The sequence below is a fragment of the Zonotrichia albicollis genome, chromosome 7 (assembly GCF_047830755.1).
Source record: "Zonotrichia albicollis isolate bZonAlb1 chromosome 7, bZonAlb1.hap1, whole genome shotgun sequence".
In the NCBI taxonomy this organism is placed as follows: Eukaryota; Metazoa; Chordata; class Aves; order Passeriformes; family Passerellidae; genus Zonotrichia; species Zonotrichia albicollis.
This window is the reverse complement of record NC_133825.1, coordinates 27,107,189-27,128,718: the sequence shown is the minus strand read 5'-3', so window position 1 is coordinate 27,128,718 and position 21,530 is coordinate 27,107,189. Positions and strand designations below refer to the sequence as shown.

Below are 21,530 nucleotides of genomic sequence, written 5' to 3'. Positions count from 1 at the left end.
TCATGCAAGTGCATCATGTTGCTATGTTCAAACAGTTCTGACAGACACTAATCTTAGAGCTTAACTTTTTGTGCTTACCCATTACAGAAAATCACTAAAGTGAGTGGGTAATAAAAATTTATAAAGAATGCTCATTTCAAAAGATAAGTAATAAGTCAGGGGTAAAGGGGTAAGCTTTGGATCTGTTTTATTTCTTGCAAGCTACAGGCTGTGCAAAGGTTCCCTTAAACAGCTTTTACAGAGCTCATGCAAACAAATTATGATTTTTCTCGGAGACAATAAAATTTCTTCTAACTTGCCAAGAAAAGCTAGGTGCTCTTTTTCAACAGTAGTTATTTTCAAATCAGATAGACAGTCTGTAGGCCAGAAACTGAATTATAATTGAAATCATTGATTCTATAAATTATTGAGATGGCAATGGATATGGTATTCTTTTGTATATAATACTACTTCTATAAGCCAGGCACAGCTGTGTTTTTATTAGGATTGAAAAAATTTCTTACTCTAGTACTAGAATATATTATGGCAAGGCTGACAGTCTTGATAAATTTAAGCATTTAATTCTCTAAAAATGTACTGTATATGGAATTACCTTACAGTCTTCTGAAATAAACATCTTCAGTTACTACACAGCAGTTTAAAAAAATTACCCTATTTTGGCCAAATCAGATATCTGTCCAAGCAGAGAAATCCAAGTACTTTAATCACTCACAGGGTAACTTTTCTCCTAACCGTTTCCCAATCCATGTGGATACTAAAAGTCATGTTTAACAGTAAGGTTGAGCAAAAAGTTACACCATAATTGAGTTATATCTCTGTGTATGGGATACAAAAGCAAAATATTGCTCAAAAGCTTTTCAGGAAAGAATGCTTTAAAGTAGACTGCAGTACAAATAACTTCCAGTCGGCATTTGGCCCAGGCTGTTTTGTTCATTTCTGCCCCTTCTCAGGGGCAGTGTAGTCTCATCCCATGGTCTGCTCTTGCCAAGCAGTTTAACATGTAAATGGTCTTATTGAAGCTTTGGTAATATTTGTGTTGGTGCTGCCTCAAAAATGGAAATGAGGAGACAGCTGAGAGCAAAATGGACAGACAGATTTACAGACTTGTCTTCAGCAAAGGACCGTAAAGGCACTGCCTTGTTCTCTTGCTGTGCTTCAGCTTTACAAGGCACCAAGTTTATTGTTCTTTAGGGCTCTTCAGTGTGTGCAATCAAGAAATAAAAGAGTGAGAGAGGCAAAGCTGTGTGCAGTTGCTCTGAGGCTGTACCTGGGGGCTTCATCTGAGAAATTAAAATCCATCACTACAATAATTTTGGGCAGTAGGAGGAGTTTAGGTAAGCAGGATGTGCTTACCTGAGCTGGCTCCTGGTAAATCACTGAATGTGAGAGCTTCTGTGGGGAAAGCTTTTGTCTCTAACCACTGTGGCTGGGATCTGAGTCTCTCTTTACATCCAAGAGATGGAAAGACTTTCTACCTCAGGTTGTCCACAAAAATAGTAATTGAAATAGTAATTAAAAATGCCTTTCCCCCAAATCTTAATCTTCTAGATTTTCCTCTCCAAATACTGGGAGTGCCTCAGGCATGAGACATGGGAAACTTACCTGTGTTTGTGAAAGAATATTTCTCTTTAAATTAAAACAAGCAAGCAAACAAAACACAAAGCTATAGTCCTAGCTGTACTTCATCTAAAGGTTACGGATTTCATTTAAATTTTTTGTTCTGCTTATAGTTCTTACTACAACTCTCTACTGCAGATAAGCGTTGCTGAAATTACAACCATCAATGATAAACTCATGGAAGTATCTGCTAAAACTTCATGTTCTAATGATACCAATACAATAGTACAGTAATCTTTTGAATTGCGTTTCTCTTCAGAAAATCCTGGAATTGAGACTGTTGAGACTATTTTAGATCATTTTAAGGAGAAAAAAGGCCTAACTGCTCTCAGTTTCATAACACAGAAATCTATTTTAGCTTGTCTGATATGGTATAATAAGAGCATAATTGGTTAAAAAAAAAGACATATATGTTACAAAAAAAACCCACCCAAAACAAAAACAACACCAACAAAAAACCAACAAAAGAGGAAAACAAAACTGAGAATAGCATAGTTTCAATAACAGGATGCCTCAGACTGCAAATGCAGCTAATGCTTGCCTGGATTCAATGCAGAAAAGTACATAATCAAAACTCAACCTGTGACATTCCAAAAATCAGATTTCTAATCAGATCAGGATTTAAATGTGATTAATTAGGTGGAAGAGTTGGTTCAGCATATCTATACCCAGAAAATAGGAGGTTGCAGCTGCCCATGAGAGCCCTAGAAATGTTACATTTACTCTTTTTATCCAAGACTTCCAGAGCAAAAACCTCACGTGGAAGAAATCCTGCTCCCATCATGCTCTCCAGGCATCTGTTGAACACAGAGCTGTGTGTTTGCAGAGTAGCACAGCACTCCAGGGCTGTGTACGTGCTGTACTGCCAGGGAACAGCCGCCAGGCACAGAACACTCTGCTTCCCAGCAGCTCTGAGTGCTACCAAATAACTGTGTTACTGCTTGTCCTTTCACTTTGTGCTCTCCTGAAGCCCTTTTAACCTCAACTTTGGTAGGCTTGTCATGGGTTATCTAAAACTCATCGAGATCCCTGCTCTCCAAAGTGAAGTGTTTCTGGAATTCCCTTGTCACTCTGTATGAGCAGTGTGTGTTTGATGCAAATCACTGTTCAGAGTGTGCCAGGACTCAGGTGGCAGCAGTACTGCAGTGACCCAGTGATCAGCTGCTTTAATTACAGCACAGTCCCTGCCTCTTTTCCTCTGGGACAATTTTCAGTGGAGAGGGTTGAGTATAGTGACCTTCTCTTCGATGTTTGTGGTGGATAGAGACATGCAGAGAGGAAGAGGATGTACAGGAGGAGATACCCTTATTCTGCATGAGTTATGTCACCATTGCAGGAAGCATCACAAAGTACATGGCAGGCATACTGGCTTGTCTTACTTTGCAAATATGGCCTTTATCCACCTTATAGAGTGGGAAATAATTTTTAAGAAACCTCTTAATTTGAATACAAGGACTCTATAAAGTCTCTTATATTACCAGAACCTACTTAATGTCTGTTTTCAAGCATCAAAGGCAAGAAACTATTTAGTGATATATATTACTTCCCTGACTTGCTTTGATTGTCTCTATTGTTGAGGCAGCCCTTCTACAACTGGATTGTAAGAGTCTCATCAGATCAGGACTTCAGATCACAGATTTTTTCCTCCTTTTCCTACCCTTTTTTTTTTTTTTTCCTGTTTGAGGCAGATCACTATTCATGTTGCAAAATTCCTCAATTTGCTTCCTGTTTATCTGATCTTTGTGTGTTACTGAGGGGGAAAAATTACCATCTACATTGCAGAATTCTAATTACAAAATTTCTGCTGTAGTCTTCAAACTGCATTCAGATAATTTCAAGTATGCACAAGTGGCTGAACACGGAGCCGTCTGAACTAGCAATCAGCTGGCATTTTTAGTTTTGAGCAACCAGCAAATTGAATTGGTAAAATTCATTCTGATGCCAGCAGGGGGGAGTGCTCTTGACTGCTGCTAGTTAAGAGTTTCATTGAAAGTGCAACATAATGGGAAGGGAGTTTAGAAATAAGCAGTCGTGTAGCTCTCTTGATTAACAGGGCTGTTAGGTTGAGAGCCACATTGTTCCAGTACTTAGTGGGGTGATGACAAGCAGGGCAGGGACTGAAGCTCCGTGGTGAAGCTCCTTAGCCTTGCAAAAGGAGAAAGGAGGCGGGGGGAGGAGGGAGAAATACTGAAGGTAAATTCAGCAAAGAAAAGATGCTGGTAGCCATATTTGTCTGCTTTTCATGTAATTAAAACCTCACTCTCATCATTTTCTCCTCACTGTCAATGACCCTGAGAGTTCAGACATCTGGATCTCTGCAGAGCTGAGTCACAGACAGTGAATGCAATGTCTCCTTTTTGAAAGCTGTTTATCTGAATTATTCAGATTAAAGATTTCAGAGGTTTGAAGTGATCAGATTTTCTTACTGGCATTTGATGTTATAATAATGTTTGTTGGCAGATAGGGTATATATTCCCTTAAACACAGCTTAAAATAGCTGTTAATGCCCTATCAAAATTTAAATAAAACTAGGTGTTGCAAGTGTGTTTATGAAATAGGCTAGCTTTTATAAAGTCTAGCTGTCTGGAACATTATTGTAAAATAACATAAAGAAATATTAGATGTTGAACCTTGAGCTGGCCAAGCATCTCTGTCACCCATGACAAAGGACGGTGATCTCAATTTATGGTTGTGGTACTGGAAATTATGTCTGTTGTTTTTTTCTTTAATAGACTGCTTTTCAATGGAATGCTTTGTTATGTATGGGTAGGTCAAGTAAGATAAGTTCTTACAGCATTGCAGAATGAAGTCATGTTGAACACATGGTACCAGCTACACACTGTCCGAGTTTTTGCTGATACACTGGATTTGAATTTGTACCTAGAGAAAGAGTATGTTTGCAAATGGTATCATGATCCCTTAGCCATAACATTTAATGGATTATTGAAATTGCTGCCTTGATCCCATCTGATCTGCGCAGGTACCTGAATAAGGCTGAAATCACAGAAGGTTTCAAATGTGTTAGAATTCCTGGGACAGAGTTCGGGCTGAGCGGGATGGCTCCAGTAGGCATCAGGTGTCTGGAATCACTGAGGTTTGGCTTGGGACAGACCTAAGGGACCTTGCTGTCTACTCTATTTCTCCAAGCCAGGATGTGATACAGATACAGTCTGGTCTACTATAAATCCCCTTACCCTCCAAAAGCCAGAGAATGATAGGTAGGTCTTTCCAGTGCCAGTTGATTTTTAATACTTCAAACATTTTCCCAGTGAGTCACATATACACTGAGAAGATGAATATCTGTTCCTAATTTTCTATTTAGGCATTTAATTTTTCTTTCGTTCTGATCTGTAGTATTTCATGTGTGACTTCAGTCTCATTTTTGCAACTTTTTTCCTGGTTATAATTGTAATTTTAAACTCTTACCCTCTCCTGTTAGGTGTTTGCAGACTCTTTTGCCTGCAAAACCACCTAGAGGTTTTGCAGTTGACTCTGTCATTGTCCAAGTCAGGACTAAGTACATAGAAATTAGCTGTAACAAGCACAAGTTATAATTTGACAAAGGACTAGTAATTAATAATATGAGTGAAATGTATACCTCTGTCGTCTGGGGTATATTCCCTTGTTACAATAGTGTTACATAAGACAGTGTCAAAAGACATATTAAAGATATGGTAACTTGTGATGTACTCATGATGATCTGTATTGCTCACCTAGTACTTCTTTAATACCTGCTTTTGTTGTCTCTCTGGGTATATGTACTTCCTGAGAGTCACCTTTTACAATCTTAAAACTAGATTTGGTACATCTCCAAGCTGTCTGTCTTGAATCAATTTCTGAAGATAATCATTAGCAGTTACACTGTTTGTCCAGGTAAATTCTTTTGAGGCACTCAAAGGTAAATTTCACCAGGATCTGCTGGCCTGAATATATTAAACTTGCCAAATGTCTTGTAGCTGTTTCTTTGCGTTCTGTGGATCGTGCTCCTATGATGCATTTGTCATCTTGTTTCTGAGAATTGTCATTGTCTGTTTAAAAAGCCAGGGGTCCCTTGCATACAGAGAAAAGTTTGCCAAGTACCAAGTGAGCCATGTCTGACTTGAATTGTAGACAACCTGAAATAGGGTCTTGGAAGGAGGATGTATGATCTGTTCTGTTGACCTTAATTTTGAAATAAAAGTCTTTGACCTGTCACAGTTAAAAGAAAAATTTGAAATACAGTCAATGCAAATATTTTTAAGCCTTGTTAGGTAAATTCAGACAAGATGCAGCTGGCACCATGTGTTCAACCATGAGTTCATTCTGCAATGCTGTAAGCACTTACCATAGTTGCCCTAACCATTCCTTGTAAAGGAAATAGATGTGTACTGCCCTATTCATGTTGAGCAAGCTGAGGCAGAAGGGACCAGAGAAAGCCTTCTCGAACACAAGTCCACCAGTTTGTTTAATAGACCCTCTTCCTGCATTTAATGGAGTGCATACAAGAAAACTGTAGATGGAAAATGGCTCTTAGCAAAACAGAAATTTTATTAGAAATATCTGCTTTCTATTAAGTTTCTTTTGAGAGAAAGAAGGGACTTTTTGTGCAGTTTGTCAGTGGAAGCACTTTCTTTCAAAGTTACATTATTGTTTTTTAAATTTTGTTTTTGCTAATCCAAATTTCCAATTTGTTTTCCCTCACACCTGGTATGAAGAAGTAAGTAACAGTTTGAGTGGCTGACCTCTGCACACTGTCAAGTTCAGATTCTGCCTTCTCATGCTCAGTCCTTGTGTGGTGTTTGCTGGGGCGCTGCCTCAGCCACCAGGAGGTGGGAGCTGCCAGGCAGGGCTGTGCCCATCGGGGTGTGCTCAGCCTTGGGCTGCCCGCTCTGGAAATCTCTGCTTTCCACCCCTCTGAGCTTCATGGCACTGCTCCTCTGGCAGGAGAAATGAAGAAAACGAAACTGATGTGATGTGGGAGAATAGAAAGTTAGGAGTCAGCCTGTGGTTAGGACTGCACTGACCAAGGCTCTGCAGTGTGTTCAGTGAAGACAGGGGAAGCAGAACTTGGCTTTTGTGGGTTTTACAGTTCTCTCTGTTTCCTGAGTTACTTCGTAGAATTTTTCCATAATTAGCAATATGTCAGTTGAGAGTAGTGATTTGGCCTCTTGCTAGGACAGCCTCAGGATTTGTAGCTTCATGTATTAAAACAAATTAAGAATATATAAGCAGCCAATGCATTTTCTGAGTTGCTGTGTGCTCACTGATGGCCAGGTCTATCTGCCTTTCTCCAGCTTCAAAATAAAAGGTTTAAAGTTTATATGCTATTTCAAAACAGAAAATGGGAGGGACCTTTCTCTATTGTTTTACAGACTTGATTAGCACTCTGAAATTGTTCCTCTGTGATGGGAGAATACACGATGGCTAAAGGAGTTTAAATAATGTTTGTACATTAATGAGACATTGTTCTCAGGAGCCTTTTGCAAGGTGTGGTTTTGGGTTTATCAGAAGAGCTTTTTTTCTGTTTTCTTCTCATCATCCCCCACCCCCCATATCTACTATTGGGTGGCTGAAGTACAGTGATACTGGAAGTAGAAAAGGGAAACAGATTTCCAAGTATGTAAGTGTTTTCCAGATCTCATGGCAGCCCACCAGTCTTCACTCCTATCGCTATTTTTGCATGAAATATGACATATCATATTCTCCTCTTGTTTTTCTGTTTTTAATGGTTTTCTGGGTGGGTTTTTATTAATTTTTAAAAATTATTATTTTTTTCTTAATTTTGCAAGTTTGGACCTAGAGTCTTAGCCAGGACTTCTAAAAGTAAAGGATTAAAGGCTGATCTACCAAACTGGAAATGTTTTTTGTTTATCAAAAAAAAAATGCATTATTTCTTTTACTTTATTCCTTTTCAGTTTTCTATCTAAAAGCTGTAGTTGTAAAGAAATGTGATAAAACAGTATATGTGTATTACTGTATTGGTCATCCTCAATTTTCATTTATTTTCCCTGAAGCTCTCTTCTCAGTTTTGAGATTGGAAGGGTTAAATTTAGGAAGAGAACACTCCCGCAGATTAAGTCTTATGAGCATCTAATTTTTAAATGAACAGGAGCACAGAACAAAAAAATCTACCTGGGAACTTCATTCGTGTTAATTCTTTTTTAAGAAATAAATTTGGTTCTTAATTAACAATTAGGAAAAGTGGATATATTGGAAAAAGTATAAGATAATGTTTAACTAACACATACATTAGTTCTTCACTCTCTTCCATACTGTTGCTTTTTGCAGTCCTGGACACACATAATTGCAGTGTCATCCATTAAGAAAGAAGCTTTCAGATGAAGAAAGGGTGGGAGAATGATATTTTCTTGTACTGTAAGCTGTTAAAGATAGGGACTTTCTTTTGCCTCAGGAAATGGTGCTCTGCCCTTGTGGAGTTCCTTCATTGTTTTAATGGAAAGAAGTAATGGCACTGTTAAGAATAATCTGTTTTATCTGTGCCTCTGAGTCTGAAGTCATCATGTGCCACTGGAAGGCAATAGAAAAGCTGTGCTGTGTATAACTTTAGCATCATTTGGCAGAATGACTGTGGGATTGTGTTTGTGCTGTGCAGATTTTAAGAGGATACATTCTTGGCTGATAGCTGGGTTGCTGGCTTGGAGAAACAGTTGACTGCTTTTTGTCCTTGACTACTGTCTTCAATTTGCCTGGTTTTGCTAGTTCTTCTAGATCAGTCAACAGCAACAGCAGTCTTACCCTAATTTAACGTTTGGCAAATGCTTCTTGCACAGGCCTGTTCATTCTAAAACTGTGGCAAATGTGCTTCCCAATACAGTATTGTTGAAATGCAGCAACTGTGACACTGAGCACAGTGTAGGACAACCCTGCCCAGCAGTGTGGAGCGGGCATTTTAACCTAGAGGACCTGGGCACTGCCCTTGGGAGCAGGGCAGGAACTGTACAACAGAGGGAGAGACTGAGGATTTCTCATCCTCACATCTCAAATGCATTAAGGTGTATTCTATACAATCTTTACATACATTGCTCTTCTATTATTTCTTCTGGCTTTTGTCTCTCCAATTTTCATGGAACTACCAGGCCTTTCTTCTGACAGGTGGTCAAATAATTGGATCACCAGAATACTCCTGTGCTCAGTTCATTGTGCTTGTGTTGGAAACTACTGGGGAGCACTGCCTCATACCATGTTTTACTGTGCTCTTGCAGCAGATTCAGATGTCAAACATTAGTGCTGTTAAGCAGGTTAATGTCACTTTGTCAAGAGCTCAAGTAACCCCTAATGAAGCTTTCTGTCTTTCCCTCTGCAGGTGGTAAGTCGAGTGGCAGCTCAGCAAGGATTTGACTTGGATCTTGGATACAGGCTACTGGCAGTATGTGCAGCCAACAGGGACAAATTCACTCCAAAATCAGCTGGTAGGAAAAGCTTTTTTGATGTATTGTTGATTCTCAAATGATCATATTCTGTAAAAAATGCTACCTATGACTGTCTTGCGTTCTGTAAAAGAACAAAACCAGAAGCAAACACGTATTTGGTGCTTATAGCTCTGTTGCTTTTAGCATTTCAATGGCATGCTCTTCTGAGGATATGTGACTTTGGAAATTTATATTTTCCCCAGCTAGAACTGTTTGTTGCCCTATTTGATCTCATGGATGAAATGCTGCTTCCAGAAGCACAGATGTTTAGTAATTTCATGGTGGGAATGAACATACTCAGACCCCTCTGTCTCGGTAAACCATTGATTTTCTGTCATGTGTCAACCTCTAAATCTTTCACATCCATTCTGCACTCCCTGGTATATCTATTGCAAAACTCGTACTCCTTGACTTCATGTGCCTGTGCAAATAAGTACCATGGTTCCTTGTACATCTAGTCCTTAGAATTACAGTTTTGAGCCAAGAGTAGGTAGTAATTCTAGTGCTGTAGTAACAAGTAGCCATTTTTCCAGTATTTTACAGCAATAATCTGTTACAGGTCTCTGATCAAGTAGCAATATTTGATCATGATGTATTGCCATTGCTCCTTCTAGATATGTAGAAAATGCACTTAAGGGTCTTTCTGCTTCTCACATGTTTGATTTAACTGGAGCATTTAATTCTGGTTCTCCTTCTCTTAGCTGATGAATGTCAACATAATGTTCACTGGCTTGGAAAACAGGAAGATAATTGTTTCATTCCAGACTGAGCGTGGATAACTTTTCTGCTTAGTACTAAACTGGTATGCAGTCCTCATTTTGGAACATCAGGAAAGGTTAACTTCTTCCAAAACAATGACTTTTGGCCAACTGATTGGGTGTTAATATTTCTTTTCATCTTCCTTTTCAGTTTTTATCAGCCCAAACATGGCTACCTTTTGTCCTAAGTGTTCTAAGCAGTTCCTCATGCAAAAGTGACTTTCACATCAAAGCATATTCACTGGACTTACTGTTTTATTTTTTTTTTGTATGTGAAGGAACCATTAATCTTACTAAATGTTGAATAAGCTGTCTGGTTTTCATCCAGGAAAACTGTGTGGAGGATAAAACATTCTGTTGACCAAGCACAATGCCTCTTTTTTCTGACTTCCTATTAAGTTTATCCATTAGTTAGCTATCACATATCTTCTTGGTTGTTTGGTTTTTTTTTTTTTTTCAAAGCTTATCAAGGAAGAATTCCCACCTATGACAGCATTAAATTTTCTTTTAAAAATTAGTTTTTCCCCCCCTCTTACTAATTCTTCCTGATGTATCTCTCCATCAGTGTGTTAGAGGAGGTGAGGTGGAGAGTCAGATGTTGCAGTTCTTTTCCTTTAGGGCTCACTGAGAGAGTAGGCTTGAGAACTGCTGGTCAGTCATCATGGTCTAGAAAAATCCAATGTCAGTGTTTGATTTCTACCAGTAATTACTTCTTTTGAGGAACACATGTGAGATTTCTCTTTAACTTAGCGCTCTATACAGAGTTCACTCTTTCCCTTTTTAATTGATAGAATACAGGGAAAGCTGGTAAATCACATGTTCTTCACTTGATATATTCTAAAACCCTTCTCAGTCCTTTACTTCCTATTTCTCAGTTGTATATAGAAGTAATTTATTTTCAATAACCTTAAATATTTGGTTTCACAACTACTTTGGTTTTACTGTGTGTACAGTTGTTTCACCAGGTCTTCCTGGGGTTTCATCATGCCCATCTACACTATGCATTTTGTGCTCTTACTATCTGTGTTAAATACTCATATTTTGGGGCATACCATAACATATTTTGTGAAATTTCCCATATAGCCCCTACTCTAAGGAAGTCACATTCACATAGGGGCTCTGAGAGCTACATCCTTGAATAGGCAGCTTTGAAAGACTGACAGACTGGGATTACAAATGTGAGGTCATTTCAGAACACACAGACTTGTTTTAAAGGGTTATTTTCCACATCAGAGTGCATTAATATTTCCTGATTTCTCATACAGCAGTGACTCTGCTCCTTCGTTCAGTTTTGGTAAAAATGTTGTGCTTGTCCTTTGCTTTGCTTGTAGAGAGTGTGCTTCATTGAAAGCTGCTTTTTGTGACTTGCTTAAGTTGTTGTCAGGGATGCTTGCAGGTTGTTTTGAGAAACTCCTTCTGTTTTCTTTTGTATCTAATGAAAGACACCTTCAACACTTCTTCCAGTCACATTCCTGCAGAAATCCCTGATGTAGATATCAAATGGCATTAATTTTAATGAATAAGAATTTGTTTTTCCCTTCCTCCAGGCTTAAGGGGAATTTACAATGGTTTGCATTCATTCCTCCAAGTATGAATTTAATGCTGCCAATGGGATTGCTCTGGAAACATTTTTAATCCATGTTGTTTAGTGTCTGACATTCTTAAATGCTTGGAGAAAAAAAGAGACTTTCTAATTAAAACATATTTGAGTAGGTGAACATTGGGGAAAATAATTGCACCAAATCCTTTCAAGGGCCATCCACTGTTGGTACCTCCTTACAGCTGGGGACAAGGGATGTTGAGGGATGTCCTGCAGGCTGGGAGCCTGGAGGGGCCTGGCAGTGGTGGCTGGCAGCCTTGGCAGCTCTGCTGTGTGGAGCAGGTGGAGCCCTGCAGCCCAGTGTCCCTCAGGTCTGCTGGATGGCACAGATGCCTGACCCAGTGTAACCAGTATCCAGCTTCTGTTCCCCAGAATTCCCACCCTAAGCTCATTCAGGGAGCTCTCTGGCAGAAGAGCTTTTGCTGGCATGGCTTCTTTCCTGTTTGACTGCTCCCTGAGCTGTGTCTCTGCGGGGCCCCAGGAGAGTCAGGGTCCCCATGACAGCACCTGGGGATCTCACTTATCCCTGATGGAAGTGGGCTGGAGCCTGAGGCTGGAGGGCAGAGCATCCAGCTGCCAAATTGGCTCAACTCTGTGGGAAAACCACCCCATGGTTCTTGGAAATGTCCTCATGCTGTTTCATCCCAGCTGGTTTGAGCTGTTCTGGTGGTGCCTCCCTGCTAAGCTGGAAGGGAGGTGCAGATGGCACAGCAGAGTCCAGGCAGGGAGGGCAGGAGGCTGCAGCTGGGTGGGGAAGGGCAGGGCACCTGACCAAGAGCTGTCAGGTCCTTGGCTTCTCCCATCCAGGATTGATTGGTGTTGCCAAGACAGTGTTTGATGTGCTTTTTGGTGTTGTTTTACTTGGTCATTGAGATAGTTAGCAATTAGCTAATACAAATTGTTTTGGAGAATGCCTAGGGGGGCGGTTCATGCAGCATGAAAAGTATTAATAAGTTGCCCTGCGTGTTTTTAAATAGAAATGACGATTTAATGACTGTGCCTTTTGTCTCTGCTTTCTGGTGTTTGTACCTGAAATAATAGCTGCTGCCTTTTATTCTTCCAGCCTGTGCTGCTGCAGCAGGGCAGCAGCCTCAGCAGGAGGTCAAACACAGCATTTCCCACCCTGAAGACAAATGACAAAGCCTTTAAAAATATATGTGTCTCTTTTGGTGACAGCTGCTCCCCAGACCTTCCACTGCAAATTCCTTTGCCTTGTTGTGACACCTATGGGGAATGGCCCAGCAGGTTGGCTGCTTGCTCATTTGCTTCCAGACTGCAGAAACCTGAGTTGCTCTTAGTATGTGAGTGCATAGGTGTTTATGTATTCTGGCTTTTCTTCCTTAAACCTGAATCCTTTCTCTCTGAACAGTGTTTGCTTGGACGTTTTCTCAGCATATCTGATGCTTTTGTCCTTCCTGTAGAAGATTTTAAGTCATTGGGTAGCTTTCTTTTAACTGTTCAAATAAGGTGGAGTTCAGCAGTTACAGTGTTTACTAAAAAAAAATAGGGGGGCTGGAAGAGAAAGAGAGAGAACAATTTTCTGTTCTGAGTTGTTTTTTTTTTTAAGGTACTTTATTGAGCTACTGAACTTTATGGCTCTTGTAGCTACTTTTCTAGTTTTGCTTTTGTCAGGAGGCCAAGCTGAGGCCAGACAAGGGGACGACAGGATGAGATCATACAGGGAGCTTTGTCGGAAAAGGACAGTGTTCACTATCTCTGTAAAGAGAGAGAGGAAGGAAGAAGCCTGAGGGCAGAACTGTGCAGAAAAGGTACTTTAGCAGGCACTGAGCAGCTACAGCAAACAAATGCTGTGATAGCCTGGACGGGCAGCCAAATGTTGGCTGTTTGATAGCAGAAATAACAACCTTTTTTGATATCACTTTGCTTTCAGTCCCTTAGGCTGTGCTTGGTGTGCTTCTGATTTCACTTCTCAAGAGCAGTATTATTTAATAATCTTGATTTTATATGAAGTATGCACTAAAACTTCATTGTATTTGTGGACTCTGTATTATTGGGGTTTCAGTTCTTTAGCTTCAGTCATTGTACTGAAGCTGTGATATAAGAGGGCTGTTCTTGTGAGTAGAATGCCAAAGCTGTAATTAAATTGGGCCCTGGGTTAACAGGGATATTTGCAGTGAGAGTGCTGGCAAATGGAGGTGTTAAAACATTACTGGACAAGATACTGAGTCTGAAGGTACATCCTGATCAGGATACATTTTCAAAGCAATAGTAGAGATTGGGCAAAGAGTATTTTGGTGTATTATCAAATCAAACTCCCAGAAATTATATAAAAGGAGAGAAGAAATGATGCCATAATGTGAATGAATAAAAAGGTAGAAAGTAAGGATGACCTCTAGATCAGGGGGGACCATAGGGCTAGATTAACACTTTTACTAAGTTTCCAGTAATAATGTTCACATTATCTGTGGAGGCAAGGCAAGGTGGCTGAAAGGATTACAAGTATAGAATAGAAATTACTCCAGCCAAGGCTGATGGCATCCCTCCAACTTGAAGGGACCAAATGATTGACAGGCCTGTGTTAGGAAAGAAACAGCATATAAATTGTCAGTCTCATGCCTCACACCAAAGATTTCCAGCAAGTCAAGTCAAAATGGTCTTATACGACTGGAGAAGAAATGCAGATGCTGTATCTGCACTTAGGAGAGTGGCTGATAAGAATAAGTAAGCAGCTTTATGAGACCAGCATAAAGCTTGGGTTGTTTGTGAAGTGAAAGCTGAGCAGAGTTACAAAATGTATGTAAGTACTAACAAATGAACAACTCTTCTCAGAACAAGAAGAGCTATTACACTACAGTATGGTATTGACACAAAAACATAATGCTGTAAATTGAATAAAACACTGAAATAGGTGGGGAATTCAGAATTATTAGGGTAGTTCCATTTAAAAAATATTTTCAGCTAGAATGACAGTGGAGAGGGATGGAGCAGAGCAAAGGAAAATGGAAAAGTGAAAGAGCCTTTTTAAAGATGACATTCAGTGTATGAAGTTGTGTAATGTGGTTCTTGATGTAGCTGGGAAGCTGGTTAAGAGCCTTTTATCTGTGTTGTCCTAAATTTCTACTACATTTCCATGCAGATACCTAATCCATTGGTAGTTAGAGTTGGTCTCCTAAAACCATCCACTTGACAATTCTCATTAAAATAAAGGTATTATTGTCTTGCAGCTGATACCTTCTGAAACAGCCTTTGGTATTGAAAGCTGACTACATTTCAGGTGATCTCTAAGTTCACTTCCCTGCTCTTAGCACAGATTCTCACTGTGTGCCCTTGCCTGCTTTGTTCTCAGTTTTGTAGTTCTTTATTTTTGAAGCAAGGATAATAATATGCCTTCCATCTCACTTTTATTTATCTCATTTAATTAAATTCAGTATCATGCAGTACAGAATCTACCTCTTCCTCTGTAGGTAGTTATGCAGTGCAACAGAGCCGTGGCTTTAGCTGGGACACTTTGTTGTCGTACAGATAAAATAATTCTGTTCTGGCACATACATTGGAAGGATACAACCTTTGTTGCAACTAAGTCTTTCTTTCCTAATGATTTATAGTATGGATACTACAAATAAATGAGTAATTAAATCTTAATCCATTTAGATTGTGGGGTTAGTGGTATTAGTTTCACTTAAGTTGATAGGGCATTCACTTAGTGAAGTTGAAGGGCAACTTCCCTTGACCAAAAGGAAGCAGTCAGTAGAGCTGCTTGGTGGCAAGCAGCATGAATGTGTGTAGTCTCTGGCAGCCAGTTTAGGTTGGCTGCAGAAAAGGCGCACTGGCCTTCACACATTTGTCCCACCCATGAGTTCACTCAGAGAGCAAAGCTCTGTCAGACCTGCAGTTTTGCAATTATATCCTGTACCTTGAGCCTCTGTCAGGTTGGCTTGACACATGGCAGACATGTCAGTAGTCCGCTCTCAAACATGTTGAGGTTAAGAGCCTGCAGAATGAGAAGCTTTTCCCCACTGGGCCTTATTTGTTTGGGTTGTTCTTGTTCCCTTCCTGAGAGGTCTGCTCCTCATGCATTTGATCTGCCTTCTGCTCATGGGAAACATGATCATACTTGTGTCAGATTTTCATTATCCTCCTAGTAGCTAGGCAACTCCTCTTCATTTTCACTGGAAGCTTGAGGACCTCATAACATATCAATGTAGATAGGTTTTTTTTTGGTGAAAATTCAGTTCATTTTTGGCATTCGCTGTTCTACTGTGCACTTGAACACCTCTGGTAATAAAGGAGGTTGCATGGCTGAGCTGCTGCTTCTTTATTCTGACTAGCCAAAATACCAGGTGGTGTATCTGGCCTGTTCTTTTTGACATTTCACTGGTTCTTGTTACCATGGTACCAATTCTGACTTTGAGAGATGTCACAGTAAAACTGTTGCCAGGTTGGAACATTTTTGCTCTAATGCCTTTACTAGAGCACTTAAAGAAATTGTGGACACTCAGCTACAGCAACAAGCTTGCTCTGCTGTTTTCTTAGTCTGTGCCTTGGATTTCTTGAGGCTGGTACTTACCTGAATGCTCTCTTTGCAGCAGATTTGATGTGTAGTGCATTAACTTATCATGCAATTCCTGGGAAGAATCTTTCCCTAAAGCGTGCAACACACTTCCACTTGGACTGGAACTTGCATTCCCCAGAGAAGAATTCTGTTGATCTCCATCAGTGTTTTCTGTCTTCTGCTTCAGGGATTCCATATGTGCTGAGAACTGCTGAAGATTTGGTAGTAGAGACAGCTTAGGTCTTGGTCTGGGTGTGAATTTTGATTTTTCATTTTATGTTGTTTTGAGTAACTTCCCTCTGAAGTTGAGGTAAGTCACAAATGGCAAGTAAGAGGGGAGGCAGCTGTGAAAGCCTGCATATATTCATGGGAGAGAAGAAAGCAAACTCTTAGAAAGGCATTTGCCCTTTACGAGTTACCTTTTCTCAGCTTACAGCAAGCAGTCCCAAGCTTGTTCCCTTTTGAGCTGCAGTGCCTCCAAATGTCCCTCGGTGCCTGTGTGTGCTCTCTTGTTAGCCTGTGTGTCTTGGAGGCATTCAGAGAAGTGTGTGAGGAGTCCAGCTATGAGAACAGGAGCACAGCAACATCCATGGGGCTTCCACTGGGAGCTTTTGTGCTGCTGGAGGGCTGAACCACAAAAGCATGAACTGTGTGAATAGATCAGATCATCAAGCTCCAAGAACAGCAAGTTCACTTCCTAAATACAATTCAGATTCCACTGCTCACATTTTCAGATCCAGCCCGAATTCCTCCAGGCTCATATGCAGCATGGAGTCAGACTGTTAAAAAAAGTTCTTGCTCTGAGTGCTCTAGACATGATACTCTGAAAAACACAATGATTAATAGGTAAGATGTTATATGTAGTATTTCTCTCTAAAAAGAGATTTCCATAGATAAAGTTTTGAAAAAATGTTTCTATTTCATCTTTTCTGATGCTCCTATTTAAGCACACCTGTTAAAGTGTGCTGATAGCACAGTATTTGGAAAAGTTTTATGTGATACAATACATTTAAATACCTGTGAAGAATAAACAAAAAACCGTAAAGATTCATCATCAGAGATAGTTATAATTTCTATCAGTCTTTGTGCAATTTTGTGTGAGGGGATTCAAGAAGAAAGACCACAGAATAAAGGAAAATTGATTTGAAGAGAATTCTTAAGTAATATCTTCCCAAAAAAATGCATATTGTTCCTTATAACATGAGCTGTTTTTTGAGAAGTTCAGTAGAAGTCAATATGTTCATGTTTGATGAGGCTTTTGGATTGCTTCCTTTTTATGGATTGGTTTTGCCTCTACCTGCTTTTTCCAGTAAAACATGTAAAGAAAACCATCACATTTGCTCCTATCTGCGGGTTTTCTGGATGCCAAGGTAAATAACTCCCTTTTTATTTTTTTGTATTCTGGTGAAAATGCAACAGTACACATCATTGTGAGAAACTTCTGTGAATATCCCCATAAATCCAGACTTTATTCCTGACACTTCCATGTAAGGTAAATCATGCTTTGTAGCAGATATCAGTAACACTTGACTTGAGGAATACATGGAAGAAATAAGATGTTCCTCATGAAGTTTAGTAGCTTAGCAATAATAAACTCCAAAAAGTGTGACTCTAACTCGAAAAATAAGTTGGTTTGAATCTCATTTGTGACCCAAACCAGGCTTTTTGGAAAGTCTGGGTGTCAAGCCCAACAAACTAATACATGACAGTGAGTGTGTCTCTACTAAAAGACTTCGTATAGCTGCAGTTGGTTTTGGGGCTGAAGCTCATATATAACATTTCCTAGTGTGATGGAAGGATAAAGTGACTGAGCATTGAGATGCCTGGATATTGTAGAGTCCTAAGGAAATATTTTTGACTCTTAGCTGTCTAGGTATCTCAGTCGTGTATCTGCTTTGCTGCTGTATGTATTTCTTATGGGCGTTGTTACAAAGAACCAGTGTTCCTTCTTGTTTTGTATGAACTCAGTATCTACTCAACTTCTGAGATTCACTCTCAGCAAAACTTAAAGCAGTAGCATTTCATGCAGAATGTTGGCTCCTATGAAATATGTGATCAAACTAATGAGTAATTCAACCTCATTCCATATATTCCTTATTTCTTTGAGAAATGCCTGCACTTAAGGTGTGCTGGGGCTACTAATTTCAGTGGATAGAAAAAGTTACAGTTTTTTAAATCCTGCCTGCCTTGTGCTGTTGTTTCCCAATGCCCTGCTTAGGGCTCTGTAGATTCTAACCTGCAGACACAGACATCGATCCTTAGTTTCAGGTTCACAAAATGGTTTAAAATGTGCATCTTCTAAAGCAAGTTCTCAAGGGAGGCATAAATTTAAACATTTTTAAAGGCAAGTATGACTGACTTGGCTCTGAACTCAATAATAGGAAGCTGAACAGGAGTTGCTCCTGAGGAAATAAATTGAACAGTGAACATCTGTGTACAAAGCAGGGTATTTGTTTCATGTGTGATAGTTTCCCTTATGACTGCCGAGTCAGACCCAAAAGACATTAATCTTGCTCACTCTGGAAGATACTGTCTTTCCATCACCGAAAAAACAAAATGAAATTATTTAGTGTATTTACTACAGAAGCAATTTCAATTAAGGCAAAGAACCAGAGAGACCTCTAAGTTTCCAGCGTGAAAAATGAAGCACTGCTGGTCTAAAATAAGATTGTGAGAGTTTAATTGCCAGAAATTTATAACAGTTGCTGTCTCCCAGTAGCAATGTTGTAGTGGACCTAGTGGTCCTTGAAAAGCTACATACCATTGCAGGCAGTAAAGGGATTTTGCTCTGGATGTTTTCTAGTATTACAACCAAATGTGTTTGAAATAATAAGCAGTAGCTACAGTAACTGTCCTGACCAAAGCAAAAGTAGCGAGGAACTGGAATCGTGTCAGTGTTGTGCTGTCTTGAGCAAAACCAAAGATTTGGGTAGGACCTTTGTTAAGTCTTAGTTGCAAAATTGTGCAAGCCTCCTTTCTCTGTTCTGCTACAAAATCTAGCATGTCTTACAGGGCAGTAAATTGATTTTAAATTCTGATTTAAAATTTTATGCAGTTTAGCTAATTAGACATTCATTACCTAAGATGAGCTGGAGAAGAGCTAGACTGACATTTTGGTCTAACAACTGTCAAAATGGAAGGAAAAAAAATGTTCCAAAAGAGAGAGATACTTTTCATTTCTTTCAATGTGTGGAAGAATAATAGGTAAAGACAGAGTCTTTGATTGGAGGAAATTCAGTGTTTATTTGATTCTTTGTGGCCAATCATTGCTCCCAGCTTGCCGTGATCAAGGAGCAGAAGCTCCTGGCCAGGGTGGTGGCAGCAGCGTGACAGCTGTCGCTCAAGGAGCTCCTGTCTCTGAGCCACTGGGTCACATCAAGGGCATTGTGTGAAGCTGTGTGCTTGGTGTGGGGTCTTGTAGGTGCAGTTTTGTGTTAATTGGGGTGGGACTGGGCTGAGCCTCATCCCCAATGGGCACAGCTGGGAGCAGCAGGTGAATCCCATTGGAGCTGATGAGCCCTGGAGTGCCCAGAGGCACTGACCAACCACCAAAGGGAGCAGAGGGCACTCAGGGGCAGTGCATCAGCATGAGGGGATAAAAGGCTGGGCTGAAGAACAGGAGGGGCAGATGCTTGCAGTCTTCTGAAGTGGAATGGTGTTACTCTGTATGGACAGATGCCTGAAGCCTTCTGATGAGGTATTGTGTTGCTCTGTATGGGTTGGAGCTTTCTGATATTTTATGGTGATACTCTGTGTATTGTGGCCATCTGGACTGAGGCATGTGCTGCAGCAGGATCTGGGCACTGATCTGCCTTCTAGAGAATCTTGATAGATGGGTGCAAGGAAGTGTTGTCCTGTTCTGTGTAAGCAGAATCAGCCCTGTGCAGAATCATTCACTGCCTGTAAAGGGACGGAAAGGTGGAATGAGAAACAAGAGTAATGTTTGAGAGCCAAGTTCTCAAGTCAGTGACGCAAAGCTGGTGGATCATCACACCCCTGCTGGGGGCTCATTGGGATCCTTTGGTAATTGATGACCAGTGATATTTTGAGATATTGCTGACACACACCAAAATTCAAACATTTTGTGACTTTACTGCCAATTTGAGAACCCAAGCCCTGTGTCAGGGCAGAGAAGTCAGCTGAGCAGAGCTCAGGAGCCAGTCTTCCTGTGGAATCCTTGCTGGGAGCTATGCTTCAAACAGACCTCAATCCTTTGGAAGGACTGCAGAGTGGTTTTCACTGTCCCTTTGGAGCAGCTATGTGTGCAGAGGCATGTCAGCAATTTTTCCTTCTCTTTGATTGCAATATGTGTTGTAGCAAACACTGAAGGTAATGTTAGAAAAGCAGAGAGGGGAAATCCTGACTTCCATGTCTGGCTTGGCACAGTCCCTTTAGTTCAGTCAGCACTACAGACTGCCAGGCTTCTGCAGTTGAAAGTATCTGCTGTGTTCCTCTTATTTTCTTGTTCTGGTAGAATTCACATCTTCGTACTTCAGTGACAAATCTATGCTTTCACTCAGATTGAGTGCAAGAGCCAGAATTTCCAACCCTGGGATGGATTATATTTTCAAATCTTGGGAGTAGGGCAAATGTATTTGCCCCACATGTAAGTAAATCTTACGTTTAGTCAATCATATAATCCTAAAGTCTGTAGAAGGGTGGTGACCTCTAAGGATTGTCTTCAAAAAGCTAACACTGATACGTGGCTGACAAGTCTCAGAGTGATACAAATCACTCTGGAGGGGAGTTTTGTAGAGAAAAGAAGACGACAAAACTAAACTAAGGATGTGCAAAGACTATGAGCATATATGTGTATCTATTGTGAAGTAAATACATTTGGACTGTGGTCTGAAAACATACTGGGAACTTGGAATAGTCAGTTATGAATTAGATGCATTGCCCCATGAAAGGAAACTTTATTCTGCAGGTGCCATTTAGTCTACAAGAGTGAAAAAAAAGTCTGTATTGGATCGTTGTTCTGTTGCTGTGTTTATTTGCAATAAGTGATGTTTTTATCTGACTCTCATCTCTCTGTCCAAAATTCTACTTATCATGAGGTCAATAAAGCTAAAAAGGTTGCAGAGAGATTGAAAAATTAAAACCGTGCTTGAGAAAGCTCATGTGTGCAGAAATAGCTGTCTTACATAGCAATTTTGGAGTTACTTTTTAAGGTTCTATGCCAAGAAAATTATTTGTTACTGATGAACTCCTAAGCTTCTTCCCTGGAGAAAAAACCTCGATTGCTGTGTACAGGATGGTGAGACACTGTAGATTCAGTGTTTTCAGTGTGCCCAGACCAAACATCATCTGTCCCACACAATAAACAGTGTCCATTCTTTTGGCAGCTGTTTGTATGTTTTTGAAGCAGTAGAACAGTAGAGATGACAGAGCTGAAATAGTTTTATTCCTTTTTCTGATGTAGCAAAAAAGAAACAGAGCAAAGATGAGTTAGGTCACACTATGGGAGCAGAAGAAATGGACGGCAAATGCCTGTTCTGCCTGTAGAGTTGGCAGATTTCAGACAAATGAGTTACTGTGGGGGAGGCTGCACCTTAGGATAAAAATATAAATTTTAGAATTAAAAAATCTATTTTTGTCCAGGGAAACCCAATCATGTGCTAATTCCAAATTGA

The 21,530-nt window shown here is 40.1% G+C and overlaps 1 protein-coding gene across 8 annotated transcripts in view; it reads left to right on the top strand.

The window, feature by feature from the left end:
* The window catches only part of ZMIZ1 (zinc finger MIZ-type containing 1), a 332,546-nt gene that overhangs the window by 202,234 nt on the left and 108,782 nt on the right, over positions 1–21,530 (top strand). For all 8 annotated transcript variants that reach the window (XM_074544741.1, XM_026799542.2, XM_074544742.1 and 5 more), the window contains one exon: positions 8,921–9,026. In XM_074544741.1, coding sequence (XP_074400842.1) covers positions 8,921–9,026 — 106 coding nt within the window. The remainder of the gene's footprint in view (positions 1–8,920; positions 9,027–21,530) is intronic.